The 22,837-nt window shown below is 48.8% G+C and overlaps 1 protein-coding gene across 6 annotated transcripts in view; it reads left to right on the top strand.

Annotated features, from left to right (window-relative positions):
* Window positions 1-22,837, top strand: part of ITSN2 (intersectin 2) — a 1,003,157-nt gene that overhangs the window by 781,918 nt on the left and 198,402 nt on the right. For all 6 annotated transcript variants that reach the window (XM_069236034.1, XM_069236039.1, XM_069236035.1 and 3 more), the window contains one exon: window positions 18,589-18,780. In XM_069236034.1, the coding sequence (XP_069092135.1) occupies window positions 18,589-18,780 (192 nt within the window). The remainder of the gene's footprint in view (window positions 1-18,588; window positions 18,781-22,837) is intronic.

Raw genomic sequence — 22,837 nt, 5'->3', positions numbered from 1 at the left:
TCCGGGAGTTCCGTCTCTGCTGGAAGCCACGGACCACTGCAGAACTACGCGGTGAGCCGGCGCTCACCCGGGTCCGCCAGGCCCAGATCGCATCTTCTGCCTTCCAGTAGGACTAACACGGGATAGGTGGTTTGTGGGCAGCCAGGAGGCAGCTACAACTCCCAGCTATGCAGCGCTAGTTACTTTGACAGCATGCTGTAGGATTAGACAGGAATATGAAGGATTTTGTAAAGTGGCTAGCCCAGAGCTCACATTCTGCCATCCATGTTTCCAGGCCAAGTCCGAGGTCCACTATTTTTATATAGTATTTAGTGTGTTTATTGCGCTTCATTATTCCCAGCAGGCAAAGGAGAGGTCGACCACAGTGGAAATGAGTTCCAGTACCTGTACCCAGATGCACACCAGCAGAGGACACTGCCAGACCATATGCATGAAAGTGCCATCTAAGTAGCCACACCTGCGGCAAGTCGGTGACACACTCAGAAACATTGCATGTTGCGCAACACGTGTTTCCCATGTTTCCATGCCATCACCCATTGTTTAGTGGTGAGTACTACGTCTGAGCTGTCATCCCATCTAGGTTTGCAAAGATGCGCATGATTTGCACCTGCTGCCTATGGTGCAGTGCAGAGCACCAATATGGCCCTGCAGCCGAGTCCGTGAATGAGGAAGCACTGTAGGCCACAATGCAGTCCTGGTTTGTCGCACCCCACCGCCCACATGTCCCTCACTGCTAGCATGATTGAATTGTGAGTGAGGAAGAGGCCAGCCCCAAGGCCATGGGTGTTCTGCAGTTTCTGAAATGAGTCCAAGGTGCCTTCACTGTATAGGTCGCCCATGACAGTTATCCCTGCCTCCTGCCACGGGGTCGAGTCATGCACCTCCAGAAAAACTCTTGTGACCTGTGTAGGAAACTGGCCCTTGTTGCAGTTACTACCCTCCAACCCCCCCCCCCCACCCTCCACACACACACACACACACACACACACACACACACACACACACACTCACGCACTCACACTTTTTGCCTGATATTGATGCTGACGTGACTGAGAGTGTGCTGGAGTCCTGCTAACCAGGTGCCAGCACCAGTGTTCTTTCCCTAAACTGTACGATTTGTCCCACAATTAGCACACATCTAGCACACAGATAAGTCCCTTGTAAAAGGTATCAGTGGTACCAGGGACTGTCCCTAAGGGCTGCAGCATGTGTTGTGCCACCCTAAGGGACCCCTCACCAAACACATGCACACTGCCATTGCAGATTGTGTGTGTTGGTGGGGAGAAAAAGGCAAAGTTGACATGGCATTCCTCTCAGGGTGCCATGCCCCCAATATACTGCCTGTGGCATAGGTAAGTCACCCCTCTAGCAGGCCTTACAGCCCTAAGGCAGGGTGCACTATACCACAGGCGAGGGCATAACTGCATGAGCAATATGCCCCTACAGGGTGTAAGTCCACTTTTAGACATTGTAAGTGCAGTGTGACCATATTAAGTATATGGTTTGGAAGTTTGTCATTACGAACTCCACAGCTCCATAATGGCTTCACTGAATACTGGGAAGTTTGGTATCAAACTTCACAGCACAATAAACCCACACTGATGAAAACGTTGGATGTATTCTAAAACGCACACAGAGGGCATCTTAGAGATGTCCCCTGTATTTTACCCAATCCTCTAGTGTAGGACTGACTGGTCTGTGCCAGCCTGCCACTAGCAGACAGGTTTCTGACCCCATAGGGTGAGGGCCTTAGTGCTCCCGGATGCCAGAAACAAAGACTGTTCTGGGTGGAGGTGATTCAAAGGCTCAGGCCTCATGTTACAGTGCCCCAGGGCACTCCAGTTAGTGGAGATGCGCGCCCCCCAGACAAAGCCCCACTTTTGGCAGCAAGTTTGGCAGGAAACTTAGGAAAAACAAGAAGTGGCCACTTCAGCTGGGATCACCCCTAAGGTGTCAAGAGCTGAAGTGACCCACCTCCCTGCAGAATCCTCCATCTTGGTTTGGAGGACAGGGACTAATAGGGTTAGGTTTGTGTCCCCCCTCCCCAAATGGAGTGGACTCAAGAAGGGTGTAGCCACCTGAGGGACAGTAACCATTGGTACTGCCCTCTGACTCCTGTAACACCCTTAAATCCAGGATTTAAGGGCCTCCCTGAACCCAGCTCACCAGATTCCTAGGGATATGACAAGAAAGAAGGACTTCTAAGCTAAAACCCCAGCAGAGAAGGAAGATGAAAACTGACTTGGCCCCAGCCCTACCTGCCTGTCTCCTGCTTCAAAGAACCTTCACAAGAACAGCGACACATCCAGCGGGACTAGTGACCGCTGCCAAGCTCCAGAGGACTGCCCTGCATCCCCAATAACTCCCATGGACAGTGGCCCTGTCCAAGAAGAACCAACACCTAAGGATCTAGAGCCTCTGCGGATCTGCGAGTCCTGACCACACTGCACTGGATGCCCACGGCCCTTGTCCTGGTGGCCCAACCGGCTAGGGAGGATCCCCAGGCTGTTCCAAGCAAGTGCCCACCCTGGGTTGACCTCTCCTGCCCCTCACGACAACGCCTGCAGTGTGAATCCAGAAGACCCCCTTGACCCCGAAAGCTCCTGACGAAGATATCCGACGCCTAAAGGTACACTGTACCTGCAGTCCTCAGGCCTTGGAGAAGCCAACCACCAGTACAGCAACGTTCAGCAGGCAGCCCTCCTACTTGTCCAGCCTATGGTTTTCCCGAACTGACCTGCTGACCCAGCCTGTGGCATCTAAGTGACCCCGGTGGTCCCCTCATAGAAAAGCATTGGGAGCCTGATGCTCTGTTTGCACCCTGCACCCAGCTGCCCCTGTGCCGCTGAGGGTGTGTGTTTGGTGCCTACTTGTGGTCCCCTGGTGCTCCTCTAAACCCCCCAGGTCTGCCCTCCAAAAATGCGGGTACTTACCTGCCAGCAGATCTGAGACCGAGTGCCCCCAGACACCATAGGAGCCCATGTTAAATTTGCCTCATCTTTGACCTCTGCACCCGGCCGGCCTCATGTTGCTGGTGGTGGGTGTTTGGGATTAACTTGAACCCCATCCTGTGGACTTCCTAAACCCCCAGAGACTGGAAGTGTAATTCAAGTACTTACCTGTGAATCGTACCAGCTTTTCTTCCCCCCAGGAACTGTTTCTGAAAAACATTTGTAAGAAGTTGGCTCTGTATGTACTATTTCAAAGTAAGAAATAGCATGCACAGAGTCCAAGAGTTCCCCTTAGAGGTAAGATAGTGGCAAAAAGAGATAATTCTAATGCTGTATTTTGTGGTAGTGTGGTCGAGCAGTAGGCGTATCAGAGGGTGGTGTTAAGCATTTGTTGTACACACACAGGCAATAAATGAGGAACACACACTCAAAAGACAATTCCAGGCCAATATGTTTTTATATAGAATAATATATTTTCTTAGTTTATTTTAAGAACCATAGGTTTAAGATTTACAAGTAATACTTCAAATGAAAGGTATTTCACTCAGGTATCTTAGGAACTTTGAATCAACACAATATCATGTACAGTTTTAGCAAAAATGGCAATAAGCTATTTTAAAACTAGACTGTGCAAAGTAACAGTTCCTGGTGGAAGTAAGTATTGGTTAGTTTTGCAGGTAAGTAAAACACCTACAGGGTTCAAAGTTGGGTCCACGGTAGCCCCACCGTTGGGGGTTCAGGGCAACCCCAAAGTTACCACACTAGCAGCTCAGGGCCGGTCAGGTGCAGAGTTCAAAGTGGGGCCCAAAACGCATAGGCTTCAATGGAGAAGGGGGTGCCCCGGTTCCAGTCTGCCAGCAGGTAAGTACCCGTGACTTCGGAGGGCAGACCAGGGGGGGTTATGTAGGGCACCGGGAGGGACACAAGTCAGCACAAACAGTACACCCTCAGTGGCACAGGGGCGGCCAGGTGCAGAGTGCAAACAGGCGTCAGGTTTGCAATAGGTTTCAATGGGACACCCAGGGGTCTCTTCAGCGAAGCAGGCAGGCAAGGGGGGGGGGCTCCTCTGGGTAGCCACCACCTGGGCAAGGGAGAGGGCCACCTGGGGGTCGCTTCTGCACTGGAGGTCGGATCCTTCAGGTCCTGGGGGCTGCGGGTGCAGTGTCTTTACCAGGCGTTGTGTTCTTTGAAGCAGGCAGTCGCAGTCAGGGGGAGCCTTTGGATTCCCTCTGCAGGCGTCGCTGTGGGGGCTCAGGGGGGTCAACTCTGGCTTCTCACGGGCTCGCAGTCACCGGGGAGTCCTCCCTGTAGTGTTGTTTCTCCGCAGGTCGAGCCGGGGGCGTCGGGTGCAGAGTGGAAAGTCTCACGCTTCCGGCGGGAAACGTGGAGTCCTTTAAAAGTTGTTTCTTTGTTGCAGGTTTCAGTCTTTGTGGAACAGGGCCGCTGTCCCCGGGAGTTCTTGGTCCTTTTAGATGCAGGGTAGTCCTCTGAGGTTTCAGAGGTCGCTGGACCCTGGGGGACGCATCCCTGTTGCAGTTTTTCTCGAAGTGGGGAGACAGGCCGGTAGGGCTGGGGCCAAAGCAGTTGGTTTCTCCGTCTTCTCTGCAGGGCTTCAGGTCAGCAGTCCTTCTTCGTCTTCAGGTTGCAGGAATATATCTTGCTCGGTTCTGGGGGCCCCTAAATACTCAATTTAGGGGGGTGTTTAGGTCTGGGGGGTTAGTAGCCAATGGCTACTAGCCCTGAGGGTAGCTACACCCTCTTTGTGCCTCCTCCCTGAGGGGAGGGGGGACACATCCCTAATCCTATTGGGGGAATCCTCCATCTGCAAGATGGAGGATTTCTAAAAGTCAGAGTCACCTCAGCTCAGGACAACTTAGGGGTTGTCCTGACTGGCCAGTGACTCCTCCTTGTTTTTCTCATTATCTCCTCCGGCCTTGCCGCCAAATGTGGGGCCGTGGCCGGAGGGGGCGGGCATCTCCACTAGTTGGGATGCCCTGTGGCGCTGTAACAAAGGGGGTGAGCCTTTGAGGCTCACCGTCAGGTGTTACAGTTCCTGCAGGGGGAGGTGAGAAGCACCTCCACCCAGTACAGGCTTTGTTACTAGCCACAGAGTGACAAAGGCACTCTCCCCATGTGGCCAGCAACATGTCTGGTGTGTGGAAGGCTGGTAAAACTAGTCAGCCCACACTGGAAGTCGGGTATGTTCAGGGGGCATCTCTAAGATGCCCTCTGGGTGTATTTCACAATAAAATGTACACTGGCATCAGTGTGCATTTATTGTGCTGAGAAGTTTGATACTAAACTTCCCAGTTTTCAGTGTAGCCATTATGGTGCTATGGTGTTCGTGTTTGACAGACTCCCAGACCATATACTCTTATGGCTACCCTGCACTTACAATGTCTAAGGTTTTGCTTAGACACTGTAGGGGCATAGTGCTCATGCACCTATGCCCTCACCTGTGGTATAGTGCGCCCTGCCTTAGGGCTGTAAGGCCTGTTAGAGGGATGACTTATCTATGCCATAGGCAGTGTGAGGTTGGCATGGCACCCTGAGGGGAGTGCCATGTCGACTTAGTCATTTTCTCCCCACCAGAACACACAAGCTTGCAAGCAGTGTGTCTGTGCTGAGTGAGGGGTCCCCAGGGTGGCATAAGACATGTTGCAACCCTCAGAGACCTTCCCTGGCATCAGGGCCCTTGGTACCAGGGGTACCAGTTACAAGGGACTTACCTGGATGCCAGGGTGTGCCAATTGTGGAGACAAAGGTACAGGTTAGGGAAAGAACACTGGTGTTGGGGCCTGGTTAGCAGGCCTCAGAACACTTTCAAATCATAACTTGGCATCAGCAAAGGCAAAAAGTCAGGGGGTAACCATGCCAAGGAGGCATTTCCTTACACCGTTACAACAGATAATTGCCAATATTTCAAAAACTGTATAACTAAGCGATTTAAAAAAAAAAAAAGTATTATTGATATACAAGTGAAATACGAATCTTTTAAAGTACTTACCTGCAACTTGAATCTTGTGGTTCTTGAAATAAATTAAGAAAACGTATTTTTGTTATATAAAAACCATTGGTCTGGAGTTAAGTCATTTAGTGTGTGCTGCTTCTCTTGTCTGTGTGTGTACAACGAATGCTTTGCACTACCCTCTGACAAGCCTAACTGCTCGACCACACTACCACAAAAAGAGAGCATTAGTATTATCTACTTAAGCCTCTGTTGATTCTCTGGGGAAACCCTGGACTCTGTGCACACTATATCCCAATTTGATATAGTAAATATAGAGCCAGCTTCCTACAGCTGGTATGCCCCACATTGGAATCTGCAGTGCATTCAGGGTCCTACCGTATCGGAGTTATAGGTATTTGTTCCAAACTAGTTTTGCCACATGTGCCACTCTACCCTTCCTCTTTGCCAGACCTCCGGGCATAAACAACCATTCCAACACATTCATGCCTCCCAAACCGGTCTGCATTGATTTACCCTCTCCCGTCTTGTTGCCGGCTAGCCAACGTATAGACCATTGAAGGTGTGCCGCTGCGGAATAAAGTTCCAGATGGGGGACCCCTAGACTACCTTCCACTAGTGGCCTTTGGAGCATATGGATCGATAGAAGTTTCCGAGCTGGGCCCCGTACCAAATTGGAAATCAGCCCTTGGAGGTCCCTGAAGGACCTTGAGGGCATTACTGGCAGCGCCGCAAAGAAATAGAAAAAGACGAGGATGTATCGATGTCAGAGCCTGTCCAAGGTTCCCGTCCAGGGGATCCCTGTCTGTGTGGTATATGTTCACTCTCAGGGAGCGGTAGGGCTCAAAGCGCCAGGGGATTTGGTCAAGCACCAAGGCCTCTCAGTTCTTGCGTTCCACCCAGAAGAAACACAAGATTTACCCCTGTTCACACTAAGGTTGATACTACCCCAAAAAGGTCCAGCAGGTTATAAAGAGAAAGCAGTGTTCACCTGTGGTCCCTCCGATACACCAACACATCTGCATATAAGGAAACAGTATGCCAGGCTGCACCCACCAGTATGCCCCATCCAGGGCCTCTCGTGTGCAGTTTAGGTGCCAGAGATATAGCTTGCGTGAAAGTTATGGGTGAGAGAGCATCCCTGACTGGCCCCCCTCCCTATGGTAAATTGGTGTGAGATCTATCGCCTTGTGCACACCCTCGCCAGGGCTCCGTATATAACAACCTGACTCATCCAAGAAACTCTGGGCCCACTCCTATAACCTCTATCACTCTGATCAGTTAGGCTAAGAATATTGAATGCCTTTTCGAAGTCCGAGGAGACTGCCATCGGGAGATTTGCTGCCTCCTCCATGGCACCCATGATGTGACATAGCCGCTATATGTTATAGTGGGTCGCTCGTTGGCTGATGAACCTGTACTGATCAGGGTGGACCATTATGCCTAGCACGAGAAGTAGCCTGTTGGCAAACACCTTGTTTAGTATCTTATTATCAGTGTTTAACATGAGAGAGGTTGGTAAGATCCCACCTCAAAGGGGTTCCCTGCTAGTTTTGGGCAGCACCACTATAAGGGCCTCTCGACAGACTCCAACGGTGATCCCCGTTGATGGACCACCCAGTGGACTTTCAACAACCAAGGGGCAAGAGGTGCCCAAAATGGCACATAATATTTGTTGGACTTTTTTTGCTTATGCCAATCTTTTTGCCTCCTGCCTCCTATTTTTTCTGACCTGTTGCTGTTGGCTTTTGAACTCTGAGCACTTTACCACTGGTAACCAGTGATAAAGTGCATATGCTCTCTGTGTAAATTGTCTTAGTAATTGGCTTATCCATGATTGGCATATTTGATTTATTAGTAAGTCCCTAGTACAGTTCACTAGAGGTGCCCAGGGCCTGTAAATCAAAAGCTACTAGTGGGTCTGCAGCACTGGTTGTGCCACCCACATAAGTAGCTCTGTAATCATGTCTCAGACCTGCCACTGCAGTGTCTGTGTGTGCAGTTTTAACTGTAAATTCGATTTGGCAAGTGTACCCACTTGCCAGGCCTAAATCTTCCCTTTTCTTACATGTCACACACCCCTAAGGTAGGCCCTAGGTAGCCCCAAGGGCAAGGTGCAGTGTATGGTTAAGGTAGGACATATAGTAATGTGTTTTATATGTCCTGACAGTGAAATATTGCTAAATCCGTTTTTCACTGTTGCAAGACCTGTCCCTCTCATAGGTTAACATGGGGGCTACCTTTAAATCTGATTAAAGAGTAGATTCCCTTTGGGAGCGGATGGACGTGGAGTTTGGGGTCTCTGAGCTCACAATTTAAAAATACATCTTTTAGTAAAGTTGATTTTAAGATTGTGCGCTTGAAAATGCCACTTTTAGAAAGTGAACATTTTCTTGCTTATACCATTTCTGGGCCTCTGCCTGTTTGTGGATTCCATGTCTGGGTCAGTTTGACAGTTGGGCTGGTTGCACCTCACACTAGACAGTGACACAAAGGGAGCTGGGGTGTAGCCTGCATATCCTGATGAGCCATCTGTGCTAGGAGGGAGGGGAGGAGTGGTCACTTGCACCTGAAAGGGCTGTGCCTGCCCTCACACAATGCAGTCTCCAACCCCCTGGTGAGTGTCAGGGCCTGGCCTGGGCAAGGCAAGATTTCACATTCCAAAGAGACTTTACTTTGAAGTAGGCCTACTTCAAAGGAGAAATTGGGTATAAAAAGGGCACCCAAAACCACAGAATTTAGAAACACTTTTGGAACCAAGAGGAACCTCTGCCTGGAGAAGAGCTTGAATAGCTGAGGAAGAAGAGCTGCCCTGCCCGTGACTGTGCTTTGTGGAGCTATCCTGCAGTTGCTGCTTCTGCCAGAGTAAGACGGCAAAGACTGGACTTTGTGTGCCTTCCATCTTGAGACGAAATCTCCAAGGGCTTGATCTAGAACCTGCCTCCTGTTGTTTGAAGTCTCGGGGACAGTAAAGACTTCTCTCTGCCAGCACCTGGAGTCTCTGGAGAGACTCCTACTCTGCCCTGTGGTGCCCATCCAGTTCCTGGGACCCTGAAAGGAGAAGCTGGCAGCCTTAAGACAAGAAAATCCACGCACAGATCGGCGTGTGGGGAAAAGATTGACGCGAATCCGACCTGCGGCTGAAAAAACAACGCACCACCTGCTCTGCAGCTGAGAATCGACGCACGGAGCAGGAGAAACAACGCGCAGCATCGCTGACGGAGGCTGGGAGATCACAACCTGCGCTGCAGGATTTTCGGATCATCCTGCGGCTGGATTTCCGACTCACGTACCGCTGTGCAGAGTTATTTTTGACGCGCGCCCGCCCGTGCAGGGTTATTTTTGACGCGCACCAGGTGCATTTTCACTCTAGCAGTGCTAGTGTGTGTTTAAAACTACTTAAAGACTCTTTTTGCATTTTTATTGATAACTTGACTTGTGTATGTTTTTTTGTTGTTGTTTTGGTCTTGTTTTGTTTAGATAAATATTTCCTATTTTTCTAAACTGGTGTTGTGTCATTTTGTAGTGTTTTTATTAAGTTACTGTGTGTGTTGGTACAAATACTTTACACCTAGCACTCTGAAGTTAAGCCTACTGCTCTGCCAAGCTACCAAGGGGGTAACAGGGGTTAGCTGAGGATGATTCTCTTTTACCCTGACTAGAGTGAGGGTCCTTGCTTGAACAGGGGGTAACCTGACTGTCAACCAAAGACCCCATTTCTAACATTATTCCACAGGGAACCCATCTGTGCTCGTGGTCCTACATTCACATCTTGGCGGATCACTAGTTGATTCTCCTCTAATTGTAGGGGTTGCTTAAGGTCCAAGAGATGCAGTGGGGACAGCACCCTTTGCAGGAAATCCCTCCTTTGCTCTGGGGAGGACTCCGTGGGAGGAATTCACAGCCCGAGACAGCATTCCTGGCAGCTACCGACAACATCCAACAGCAGCTTTCGACTCGGTCTCCCACAGCACTCTGCGCACCAGACTCCATGACATAGGAATCTGCGGAAGAGCCTTGGAATGGATCTACTGTTTCCTCTCTGGGAGGAGGCAGAGTGTCAGACTCCTGCCCTACACTTCCAGACCCACAGGAGTCAACTACGGAGTCCCCCAAGGATCCTCACTGAGTCCCACACTGTTCAACATATACATGGGCCCTCTTGCTGCCATCGTCAGAAGCCACGGAACTTCATGTCATATGCCAATGACACACAACTCATCATTTCCCTCACCGAAGACCCGGACACGGGCAAAAGGAACTTTCACCCAAGAATGGAAGCTGTCGCCACCTGGATGAGAGAAAGCTGCCTCAAGCTTAACTACGACAAGATGGAGCTCATCATCTTTGGAAACGCCACCTCAGCTTGGGAAGGCTCTTGGTGGTCCACATCCCTAAGCAACCCACCTACACCGTCCTAGCACGCCCGCAACTTAGGAATCATCTTTGACTCCTCCCTATCCATGACCCACCAGGTAAACTCTGTCGCTTCCTCCTGCTGGAACACACTCCGCAAACTTTGGAAGATCCTCAGATCGATACTAGCAGACTGTCGCAGGGCAGTCACCCACGCCTTAGTCTCTAGAAAGCTCGACTACGGCAACGCCCTCTATGCCAGCACCTCAACTGTGAACACTCATCCAGAATGCCGCCACCAGACTCATTCCTGACCTCCCTTGCCGAGAACACATCTCCCAACACCTGAGGACCCTCCACTGGCTACCGGTCAAGAAGCAAATTACCTTCAGACTCCTCACCCACACATACAGGGCCATACACAATGCATGACCAGCCTACCTGAACCACTGTGTCTCCTTCCACACCCCCGCCAGATCCATCCACTCTGCCCAGATGGCCCTGGCCACCGTCCCTCGCATCCCCAAAACCACAGCTGGAGGACGATCTTTCACTTACACTGCAGCAAAGAGCTGTAACAACCCCCCTTGCACCTCAGACAAAACACGTCGCTCACTTTCTTCAGGAAGAACCTCAAGATATGGCTCTTCGGATGAGGCCCCTTCCCCGCCAGCGCCTTGAGACCCTCACGGGTGAGTAGCTGCGCTTTACAAATATTGATTGATTGATTGATCGGTTCTTGTAGTGTTGAAAAAATAAGTGACTGACTGACCGAGTATTAATTAATTGACCTGAGGAGTCGCATATCGCACCTCTCAATGCTCAGGGCATCTCCGACAGCAGCAACCACATAAGCGTACTCCCTGGTTTATCACCACCGCATGTTGGTGGGCCAAGGCTGATTTTTAGTCGATATTGCTGAGCCGTTTTGCATACTCGTAATATCGGCGATGGAGCTCCAGCAGGCGTGGTCATGCCTCGGCCTCATCACCGCCTCGATTTCTGCCCTCCTTATGTGTGATTCCAAATCAGTCACAACATGGGTAAGTGTCGATCTTGCCCCCCACAATGTGCTTATACAGTGTCCTCCCAGACCACCTTCATGGCATCCCACTCCAGTCCCCGGGAGCCCACTATTCCATCCTTTTCTGTGAAATATTGCAATAGATGTGTGTAAGGAAATGCCTCCTTGGCATGTTTACCCCCTGACTTTTTGCCTTTGCTGATGCCAAGTTATGATTTGAAAGTGTGTTGGGACCCTGCTAATCAGGCCCTAGCACCAGTGTTCTTTCCCTAAACTGTACTTTTGTCTCCACAATTGGCACAGCCCTGGCACCCAGGTAAGTCCCTTGTAACTGGTACCAAGGGCTCTGATGCCAGGGAAGGTCTCTAAGGGCTGCAGCATGTCTTAAGCCACCCTCGGGACCCCTCACTCAGCACATGCACACTGCTTCACAGCTTGTGTGTGCTGGTGGGGAGAAAATGACTAAAGTCGGCATGGCACTCCCCTCAGAGTGCCGTGCCAACCTCACACTGCCTGTGGCATAGGAAAGTCACCCCTCTAGAAGGCCTTACAGCCCTAAGGCAGGGGGCACTATACCACAGGTGAGGGCATATGTGCATGAGAACTATGCCCCTAACTGCAACATTTTGTCAAATTAGTTTTTGACCTGTTTTGATGCGTTGACGGATGTCCCGTAAGACCGGATTTAAGCCCTGCGACTCCGGTCAACGCATGATGTCGGTGACGGATCCGCACCTCGTGTGCTTCTGGTGTTTGGAGCACGACCACGACCCAAAGTTGTGCTCAGAGTGTCGGGCCATGAACCTGAAAGCTTTGAGGAAGCTCATGGCAGCCTGACACGCAACTCCGAGGCGTTCCCGTTCCGGTTCTGGAGGAAAGTCAGGAGACAGGTCACGGAGTCACCATCATTCTCCTTCGTCCAAGTCATCTGGACATTCTGGTAAAAAGAAGTCGAAGAAGGCAAAACATTCTTCGGCTTCGCCTTGTCGCTCGCACGACGCAACGCAATATCGGAAGAGTGTCAATGCTCTAGGCCTCCGTCCTCGGAGCCTCAGTCTGGGTCCGCTCTGCGCCTCCCCGATTTTCCGGGAGCCAGTGCCACCCCTGCCCAACTTAAGGAGTTCTATGAGGTCATGCACTTCATAGTTGGGCAGCCCGACCCACCCTCTGCGCCTTCGGACCTAAGGGAGTCGGTGAGGGCCTCCTCGGAGTCAAAGTCGGCGCCTTCTGTCCGACTCTGGAGGGCACCTCAGGATCCGCTTCTGGATCCGTCCTGACGCCGGTAATGCCAACGCGACGTACCCCGGCGTCAGGTCAGGCGATGACGCTCCCGGCACAGATTGGGTCCACAATTGACATCGACCCTATACTTATTCCCGACGACCTGGAGCGGAACAATGTCACTCGACGTCGATTCTGTTTTCCATGGGCTCTGCTGTGTCCATGGTTGATCCTGAACCCTATTTCTATGGTTATGGATACGGGGATAGTGTAGATGGGTCGCTGGGCCCTTTAGAAGACCAGCTTGAGTCTGAACTGGACCGGGTACAGGATTTGGGTGATGCCAGTGGGTTGGACAACTCCCCTGACAATGGCATGTTTTTGTCCCCGTACCCTGGCTACAGAGGAGGGAACGTCTTATTCTGTAGTGGTGAGAAGGGCTGCTGAGGTTCTGAACCTCGAGCTTCTTTCTGTGGAGGTCAGGCCTAACCTCCTGACCAAAGTGCTTCAGCCTGGTGCCTCGAACTCAGAACCCCTTCTTCCCTTCAACAAAGCACTTACGGACGTCCTACTGGGGACCTGGCCCAAACCCAGCACAGGGGCTCCTGTTAATAGGACGATTGCCCGCCTCCATCGACCTGTGCCGAATGACCCAAACTTCCCTACTCAACACCCTACACCTGAGAGCCTTGTCATCCGGGCTTCATCATCCTCTGGTGCATTCCCTACTTCTAGTCCGGACAGGGAATCAAAAAGACTGGACAATTTAGGGAAGATTATGTTTTCTTCTGCCAGTCTAGCGCTGCGGTCCATGAATGGCTAGTCCCATACTCTCTGGGATACGCTTGCATAAGTGCTGCCTCAAGTTCCGGAGGAGGCCTGGAACGTTCACCCCCACGCCATGACTTATTCTAAGGTAAGGAATCTGCAACCAGAAGTCTCTATCAGATGTACAAGTTACTTACCTTTGGTAACAATATATCTAGTAGAGACATATTCTAGTTGCAAATTCCTTACCGACCCGCCCATCCTCCCGCACTGCCAGCAGATTTCTAGGGAAGATTTGTAGGAAGCTGGCACTTGTTGCAGTTACCCCCCCCCCTCCCCACACACACACACACACACACTTTTTGCCTGATATTGATGCTGACTTGACTGAGAGTGTGCTGGGATCCAGCACCAATGTTCTTTCCTTAAAAATGTACCATTGTTTCCACAATTGGCACATCTCTGACACACTGATAAGCCCCTTGTAAAAGGTACCAGTGGTACCAAGGGCCCTGTGACCAGGGAGGGTCCCTAAGGGCTGCAGCATGTGTTGTGCCACCCTAAGGGACCCCTCAACTAACACACGCACACTGCCATTGCAGATTGTGTGTGTTGATGGGGAGGAGGGTGCTATGCCCACAAAATACCTCTTGTGGCATAGGTAAGTCACCACTCTAGCAGGCCTTACAGCCTTATGGCAGGGTGTACTATACCACTGGAGAGGGCATAGCTGCATGAGCAATATGCCCCTACAGTGTCTAAGTCCATTCTTAGACATTGTAAATGCAGTGTGGCCATACCCTCCCCCGGATAAAGCGCCCACTTTGGGCGGCCAGTTCGGTGGGAAATTTAAAAAACAAGGAGGAGTGACCATTTCACTTGGGACCACCCCTAAGGTATCCAGAGCTGAAGTGACCCTCTCGCTGCAGAATCCTCCATCTTGGTTTGGAGGACAGGGACCAATAGGGATAGGAATGTGCCCCCCTTCCCAGGGAGTGGACACAAGGAGGGTGTAGCCATCCTCAGGGACAGTAGCCTTCACTACCGCCCCCTGACCATAAATCTAGGATTTAAGGGCCTCCCTAAACCCAGCTCACCAGATTCCTGGCGACCTACAAGAAGAAGAAGGACTGCTAAGCTGAAAACCCCAGCAGAGAAGAAGGAAAACGACAACTGCTTTGGCCCCAAGCCCTGCCGACCATTCTCCTGATTCAAAGAACGTGCAAAAAGACCAGCAGCGCATCCAGAGGGCCCAGCAACCTCTGCCAACTCCAGAGGACTATCCTGCACCCAAAATGACCAAGAACTCCCAAGGACAGCGGCTCTGTCTAAAAGAAACCCACAACTAAGGACTCCCACCTCACTCCAGATGTGTGAGTCCTGACCCCTGTGCATCCGATGCCCACGGCCAGTGTCGGGCGGTCCACCCAGCAAGAAAGGGTCCCCAGGTGATTGGGAGCAAGAGTCCACCCTGGGTTGACCCCTCCAAACCTCTACGACGACGCCTGCAGAGGGAACCCAGAGGACCCCTCTGACCACGCGCTCCGGACGAAGATATCGGACGCCTAAAGGACACACTGCACCTTCAGCCCCCAGGCCTTGGAGAAACTGACCCCCAATGCAGCATCGACCAGCAGGCAGCCCTCCTCCCTGTCCAGCCGGTGTTTTGCCCAGAAGCCCACCCTAGACCTAGTCTGCAGCCTCAGAATGACCCCCGGGTCCCCTTATAGAGTTGCATTGCAAACCCGATGCCCTGTTTGCACCTGGCCACCCTAGCGCGGCTGAGGGTCCGTGTTTGGTGCCTACTCGGGCCCCTCCAGTGCTCTCTTGAACCCCCCCAGTCTGCCCGCTGAGTCACGGGTACTTACCTGCTGGCTGACCTGATTCCGAGCACCGCCTGTCTCCATAGGAGCCCATGTTAATTTGGTTCCTCTTTGACCTCTGCACCCAACCTGCGTCGTGTTGCTGGTGGTGTGTGTTTGGGGATAAATTGAACTCCCAACGACGCACTACCTACACCCTGGAGATAAGAGCTGTAAGTTGTATGCTTACCTGCAAAACTGTACTGTCTTTCCTTCCCCCGGACCTGCTCAAAAATGCAGTGTCCACTTTTAAAATAGCTTTTTGCCATTTTAATGAAAACTGTATACATTGTCGATTCTATTCAAAGTCCTGATCATATATATGCAAATTACCTTTCATTTTATGTACTTAACTGCAACCTGAATCTTGTGGTTCTAGAAATAAATTAACAAAACATATTTTTCTATATGGTCTGGAGTTAAGTCATTGAGTGTGTGTTTCTTCTATTGCTTGTGTGTGTACACTATATCAAAATGAGGTATAGTGTGCACAGAGTCCAGGGGTTCCCCCTAAAGGCTTAACAGAGGCTAAAGTAGATAATACTAATGCTCTCTTTTGTGGTAGTGTGGTCGAGCAGTTAGGCTTATCAGAAGGTAGTGCAAAGCATTTGTTGTACACACAGAGACAATAGAAGAAGCCCACACTCAATGACTTAACTCCAGACCAATTGTTTTTATATAGAAACATATATTTTCTTTCTTTATTTCTAGAATCACAAGTAAGTATCAAACATATGTATCAACACCACTTCATTTCAATTTGGCAAGTTAAATGGTTTTCAAGATAATAGCAAATATCTGTTTTAAAAGTTGGCAGTGCAATTTTCAGAAACAGTTCCAGGGGTAAGAAAGTTAATAAAGTTTTGTGTTCAGTACAAGAGATACAGTTCTACTCCCTGGGGGTTGGATGTCCACAGGATGAGGCTCAAGTTAACCCTAAGCACCGACCACCAGCAACACGGGGTCTGCCGGGTACAGAGGTCAAAGTTGATGTAGATTTGAAATGGGCTCCTATGGAGACTGGGGCCCTCAGAATTGGATCTGCTAGCTGGTAAGAAGCTGCATCTTTGGAGGGCAGACCAGGGGGGTTTCGGTGAACACCGGAGGGGCCAAAGGTCAGCACCAAATACACACCCTCAGCGGTGCAGGGGCGGCCGGGTGCAGGGTGCAAACACAGCATCTGGCTCCCCCTGCTTTTTAATAGAGGGAACCTGAGGGTCACAAAGATGCTGCAGGCTAGGTCCAGGGAGGTGGTTCCGGAAAACCACAGGTTGGACAAGGAGGAGGGCCGCCTGCTGAACGTTGCTGGACCAGTGGTCGGATTCCCCAAGGCAAAGGGACGGCGGGTGCAGGGGTATCTTTAGGTGTCTGGATTCATCGTCTGGTTCTCTTGCGTTCAGGGAGGTCCTCCGGATTCGGGCTGCAGGCATCATCGTGTTGGCCAGGAAGGGTCAACCCCGGGTGGAAACTAGGTCAGATCTGCTCTAGACGGGTGGGCCACCTGGACATGGGCCCCAGGCATCGAGTGCAGAGTGGGCAGGACTCGTGGATCCGGGGCAGCACTGGCATGCTTTGCTGGAGTTTGTTTCTGAACCTGGCCGCTTTCCACAGGAGATCTTGGTCCTCTGGTATGTGGGCAGTCATCTTGAGGCTTTTAAGAGGTGGCTGGTCCTGCAGGATGCATTGCCTTTTTGTAGCAGGGCCTCAGAAGCTGGAGATAGGCCTATAGGACTGGGGCCAAATCAGTTGGTGTCTTCAGTATTCTCCACTGGGGGTCAGCTTAGCAGTCCTTGTTTCTTCTTCTTTTCTTCTTGAGGTCACCAGGAATCTGATGAGCTAGGTTCAGGGGATCCCTTAAATCATCGATGTAGGGATGTTACAAGGGTCAGAGGGCAGTAGCCAATGGCTACTGTCCCTGAGGGTGACTACACCCTTCCAGTGTCCTCACCCTCTGGGGAGAGGGACGCAGACCTAACCCTGTTGGTCCTTGTCCTCCAAACCAAGATGGAGGATTTTGAAAGTAGGGGGTCACTTCAGCTCTGGACACCTTAGGGGTGGTCCCAGCTGAAGTGGTCACTCCTCTTTGTTTCCTGCCAGACTTGCAGCAAAAAGTGGGTCTTTGTCCAGGGGGCGGGCATCTCCACCAGCTAGCGTGCCCTGGGGCACTGTAACAAGAGGCCTGAGCCTTAGAGGCTCATCGCCAGGTGTTACAGTTCCTCCACGGGGGAGGTGTGAAGCAGCTCCACCCAGTGCAGGCTTTGTTTCTGGCCACAGAGAGCACAAAGGCTTTCATCCTATGTGGCTAGAATTGTGTCTGTGAGTGGCAGGCTGGCTCAGACTGGTCAGTCCTGCACTAGATGTTTGGCTAAAATACAGGGGCCATATCTAAGATTCTGCCCCAGCCAAAGTATTTTGTTCAAACCTTAGTATCTGGCTCTATGAACCTTAGGCTTAAAGTCAAGGAAGTTTGGTGTAGGGGTGTTTGGTAATAATGCGCTAGCTGTTTAGCTTTTGGTAGCTCACAGTGATTTTCAATGATCAGAAGTATCACTCGCTACAGAAAAGGTTGGTGACGCCTGTTCTATCTTATAACTCGTAAGTCAACCCTTTTTGGGGGCGTTTTCTCACTTGAGCACTTAGAAGTACAAAAAAATATTTTTTATTTTTATTTTTCAATAGTTGGGTTTTACTTGTAAATGAAATTTGCACTACTTTGATAGGAAATGAGATTGCGGCTGACATTCCCCTTCTAAGTTGCATTATTTAATGTACGGTGGCTTAAAGCAATGACCAGTTCTGTATCAGATGTTGCAAAATTATTCCACACTAACCCCCATTATCTGTTTATAACATGTTTTCAAACAGTTCTTTGGTAACATATTCGGTTAACATTGTTGATTGCAAAAGTGTTTTGAGTGTGGCACCTACTGGCAACCCTGGGTGTTATTTAACTATTGTGCTGAGCCCCACTTGAAACCTGGGAAATTATATAGTATACACCACAAATACAATTGTAGACAATAATTAGCTCGTTGTGCCTGTGAGTCTCATAACGTCTTTTTTCTCAATCATATATTTTATGTACTTATGTGGCTTTATGCTAGTAGCTTGTTTAAACTTTGCATTGTAACTTGTATGATGTGTAGAAAACACATCCATCATTTTTTATATGACGCTCTTAATTGTCATGAGTGTCAAATAAGTGTGCTATCCAAACTACATTGAAATTAGCACTGTTTGTATTATTGAACTCAAGAGGTAAGTGGTCTCCTTATTCATCCACGCATGTGTTCTCTACACCTACCAAGAGTTAACAAGTATTGCAATGTCTGATTATTTGATAAATGTTGAAGGTGAGCTAAATTATTTTATATAAGTAAAGAGGCTCATTACACTGTCTCTACTCATCTATCTCAAACCTCCTTTTTTCCTTACTAGTGTGTCAAGTTATTGCAATGTATGATTACGTGGCCAATAACGAGGATGAGCTAAATTTTACCAAAGGCCAACTTATTAATGTAATCAATAAGGATGATCCCGATTGGTGGCAAGGAGAGATTAATGGAGCAACAGGACTTTTCCCATCGAACTATGTGACGATGACAACAGACTCTGATCCAAGTCAGCAGTGTAAGTGACAATATTTTATTTGCAATCAATGTTATTATTTGTGTGTGTGTGTGTGTGTGACTGTAGATATATATGCTTAGCATACTCCTACCATCAGGTGTTGGGCTCAGGCGTTATCAAAATGTTTATATTTGAAGGAGGTTCTTGAGAAACAAAATGTGCTGTGGCTCCTCCATGTAGTGTACACTAGCATGGACACTGACTCCGTGTTATATTGTCTTTTTCCGCCATCCGCCATCGGGTCCAGTTGTGCACCGAGTGGGCTCAGATATCTTTGTGTACTTCTTGCAGTGGGCTCTTTCATGTTCTGTTACCAGCTTTGTTTTCAACTAAAAGCTCTCCAGGCTCCCAGACTCAGTAGTTGCCAAAAATCCTTTGGTTTCTAGCCCCCTTTGGGGGCCTACCACAGTTTCAAACTCCCCATTGCCCGAGAAAGCATAAGGGGTGATGAAACTTATGCCTTCCCAATATTGTCCTAGATACCATAAGAAACATCCCCACAAAGTCCACCATGAAGTGTGCAGTCTTTGACTCTTCCAGACCATCACGATGCCACCAGTTCCTAGTGAACGCTCCAGCACCAGAAGGATCGCTGTTGGGCATGCAGCAACAGAACCTGTCCAGCACCCCAGACATCTTCAATGAGGGAGATCCCCTTTGGCACCCAAAAAAGGAGGCAGTCTGCCCCTCAGGTCTCTCCCTTCCACAGCAGGTACCCAGCCCAGAACCACTACCACTGGACCAATCTGAAGATTACTAGCTAAATGTCGATCCAGCACCAAAGACTGGGGCTCAGGTCAAACCATGCCACGGGTCCTGAGTATACTACCAACTTGGCGGGGGTGGAGTCCACACTGGCGTAATACCTAGACTCCACACCTGACTTTGTATCTACGCATTTAAGCCCAGGTGCAGAAATATCTCATCCACTTCCCTTTCGATGGGGAGCATCTTTTTGGGCCAAAGGTTTTATGAGATGCCCCATGTGGGCTCTCCAGGCTGTAACATTTAGGTACTCCATTCGGAAGCACAGCTCAGAACCATGGCTAAGACTGCCTCTGCCGAGCAGCCCCACACATTCCAGATGCAGCAACAGGTTTACCACCACCAAGGCAGCAGGAGTTATAGTTGGGGGTCCTACAGTGGGAAACAGAGGTAGAGGAAATGGAAGCTCGAGCAAGGGGTCTTCCTGTGCCAAACATTGATGTGCCCAGAATCCACCCCGCCTTCACACCCGCACTGCACCCCCTTAGGACATATCGCCTTTTGTTTTTTGAGGGGGGGTGGGGAGATTACCTGATTTCCCCCACCACTGGCAGAAAATGTATCCGAGAGATGGGTACTAGCCTATAATACCTATTAATCTGACCCACACTTCTGAGTGGATGAAGGCAGAGAGAAATTATTGTTTGGGAACTGAAGGATACAGTCTACCTGTCTAGAATCCAAGTGACAAAGAAGCATTTGCAATGCATTGGGTCTCACATTTGCTCGAGTTGAGCTATTAGCTATATTAGCTATAAACTCCTAACTGGACTTTTCTTGCCACATAAATTGAAATTGAAATTGAAAAGTAGTACGGTTTCACGTAAGTGAGCCGATTCAAAGCGCCATGCCATGAGCGTGAAGGAGACACACAAAAGGAAAAAGAAGTTTGCTTGCACGCTGCTATGCTCGACCTAAAAAGTGGAGAAAAAAATCGAAGTTGTTAAAAAACAGAGGGAGGGGAGGTGGTGGATTAAAATATGTGGCCCAAAAATTCTTTACTGGGCACACACTGCAATCATGAACACGTTTGCATTTTTAAGATACATTTTATTTTTAGCATAAAGGTTGCTTGCTGAAGACATAATGCGCTGTTGTTCTAGCCTACTGCCTTTTTAGAACATGTGCTCTGCATCAAATCACCTAGAAAGAAAATGAGGCAAACCCAGTAACCCCTGAACCTGGGTAAATAAATATATATATATCTCAAAATTGTGTTGGCCCCAAAAGGAAGGTATAACCCCTGACTTCCACAGCAACAGTTAGAAAATAACTCAAAAACGTTTTTTGTAGCAACGAGGCTATCTTATTCTTTCACCTTTTATTTAATGAACAATTTCAAATCAGTTATGCAAGAATGATACAACTTAACTCCAAGTTGTTGTCCTCCACTTCACTGCAACAAAGTGAACATAAGGGACCCACGGTAAAAGCAGAGTGGTCTCATAGTATAATTCAAACCTATGAAACATAGAGCCAGGAGTAAAGATTCATGATTTGACAATTAAGTTGACGCTAAAGAAAAAAAAAAAGAACGAGGTTTCATGATGGAATGACCCATCACCCCAAGAGATACACTTTTCGACATGCATTTAACCATGAGAAAATGTATGTGGTGCTTTCTATTAAAAGACTATCTGTCCTGATGATGACTCATTAATGATTTGTTCTCATATGCTGGGTTGAAACGTCAACAAGATTGGATGTGGATTAATGTCAAAACGAATAGACACCTGCATTATAGGGGTCTTTGTGAAGTTCATAAACTTTTTAACCACATTTGTACTGTATATAACACTGTGACACTTGTATCACATTATTCACCTTCACCGCGCCGTCACTTAAGGAGCACCTGTTGCATTTAGAATTTACTTATATCATTCTTGCATAATTGATTTGAAATTGTTCATTAAATAAAAGGCAAAAGAATAAGATAGGTTTACTGCATCAAATCACTGTCTTTCTCTGAGAGGTCTAAATATATTTTTGTCATTTTGCAACAATAACGTGGCAGTCACTCTTCCTTATGACATTTGACAAACTAATTTACAACAAACATTTTTCTTTAAAGTTTAACTAACCATTTGGAGCTGAAATGTGTTTCCTCTGTAGGCACTTCAATAAAACACATACAGATGTAATAGGTCACATACAGAACTTCCTCGATGTCTTCACCCTTCTCCCCGAGGACACATTGCAACCTCACATAGTGTTCTTAAATCATGTTAAGTTACAGATGAATGTTCTATTTCCCTGAAATGAAGTGTCTTGTCTTTTACTAGAGGTCATCACTAAGATGAGCACAGTGCAGCGAGAGGTTCAGTGTCTTGGGAATACCCTTAGATGTTGCACACTTTTGATCTCCTCTAGGGGGTTGCTTTTCAATTGCAGAAGGTGTCACTTAGCACTTGACAACTTTATGCTATTCGCAGCCCTTCTTGTTAAAATGCCTTACTTTATCAATGGGCCAAAATAGCACGTTTATTCTACTGCAAAATGTAAACAATAGGGCAGCCTGTTTATTTATTAATCGACTTCCATACCAATAGCACTTACAGGCAGACAGGAGAACATTAGATCTGGGATCCTTGAATAAATGTTTTCATTTAGTTATCTTATTCTCACAGAATTAAAAAAACAACATTCAAATGTAAATTAAAGTACCGGAATAATATACTCAGCTATATTTTCGTGCAGCAGAGCTCATATAAACTAAGTTCTCACTAAGCCTGTATGGCAGTGGCGTAACAAAACTTGAGACGGGCCCCCCTTGGAAAGACCATGGAGGGGCCCTCCTCTGGGCTCACTCGGGAGGTCTCATGCCATGGTGCTCTGCTGAGGAAGCCACCTGGAGCTCGCCCACCACTGTGCTATGGGGGCCTTTGTTACACCACTGCTTTATGGAGATTTGTCATTAAAATAAGGCCATTGTAACTTAAAATGAGCTCATTTAAAGCACCATGCCATGAGCGTGAAGGAGCACACAAAAGGAAACAGAAGTTTGCTTGCAATCAAACATATCAGCAGTTATGCAGTTATCCATGTATCAGGGTCGATCTCAGACAAAGGTCTCGACTACTGCCCAGCGAGATCATGCTGCGTAGGAAAGAAAAAGAAAAAGTAGTCCAGAAGCCTTGTATGTTTTCCCTAGTTTACTGGTGCTGTTGAGGAGAGCTACACACCGGAAAAGGCATGACGTATGCTTGCCTTTCACATATGAAATCAAGCGATTTTTAAAAGGCAACCCCACGAACCAACCAAACTGATGGGCATGCGGTGGGCATGGTTAAAA

Source organism: Pleurodeles waltl, chromosome 5, assembly GCF_031143425.1.
Source record: "Pleurodeles waltl isolate 20211129_DDA chromosome 5, aPleWal1.hap1.20221129, whole genome shotgun sequence".
NCBI lineage: Eukaryota > Metazoa > Chordata > Amphibia > Caudata > Salamandridae > Pleurodeles > Pleurodeles waltl.
The sequence above is the reverse complement of the archived record's forward strand: the minus strand, read 5'-3'. Positions and strand labels throughout refer to the sequence as shown.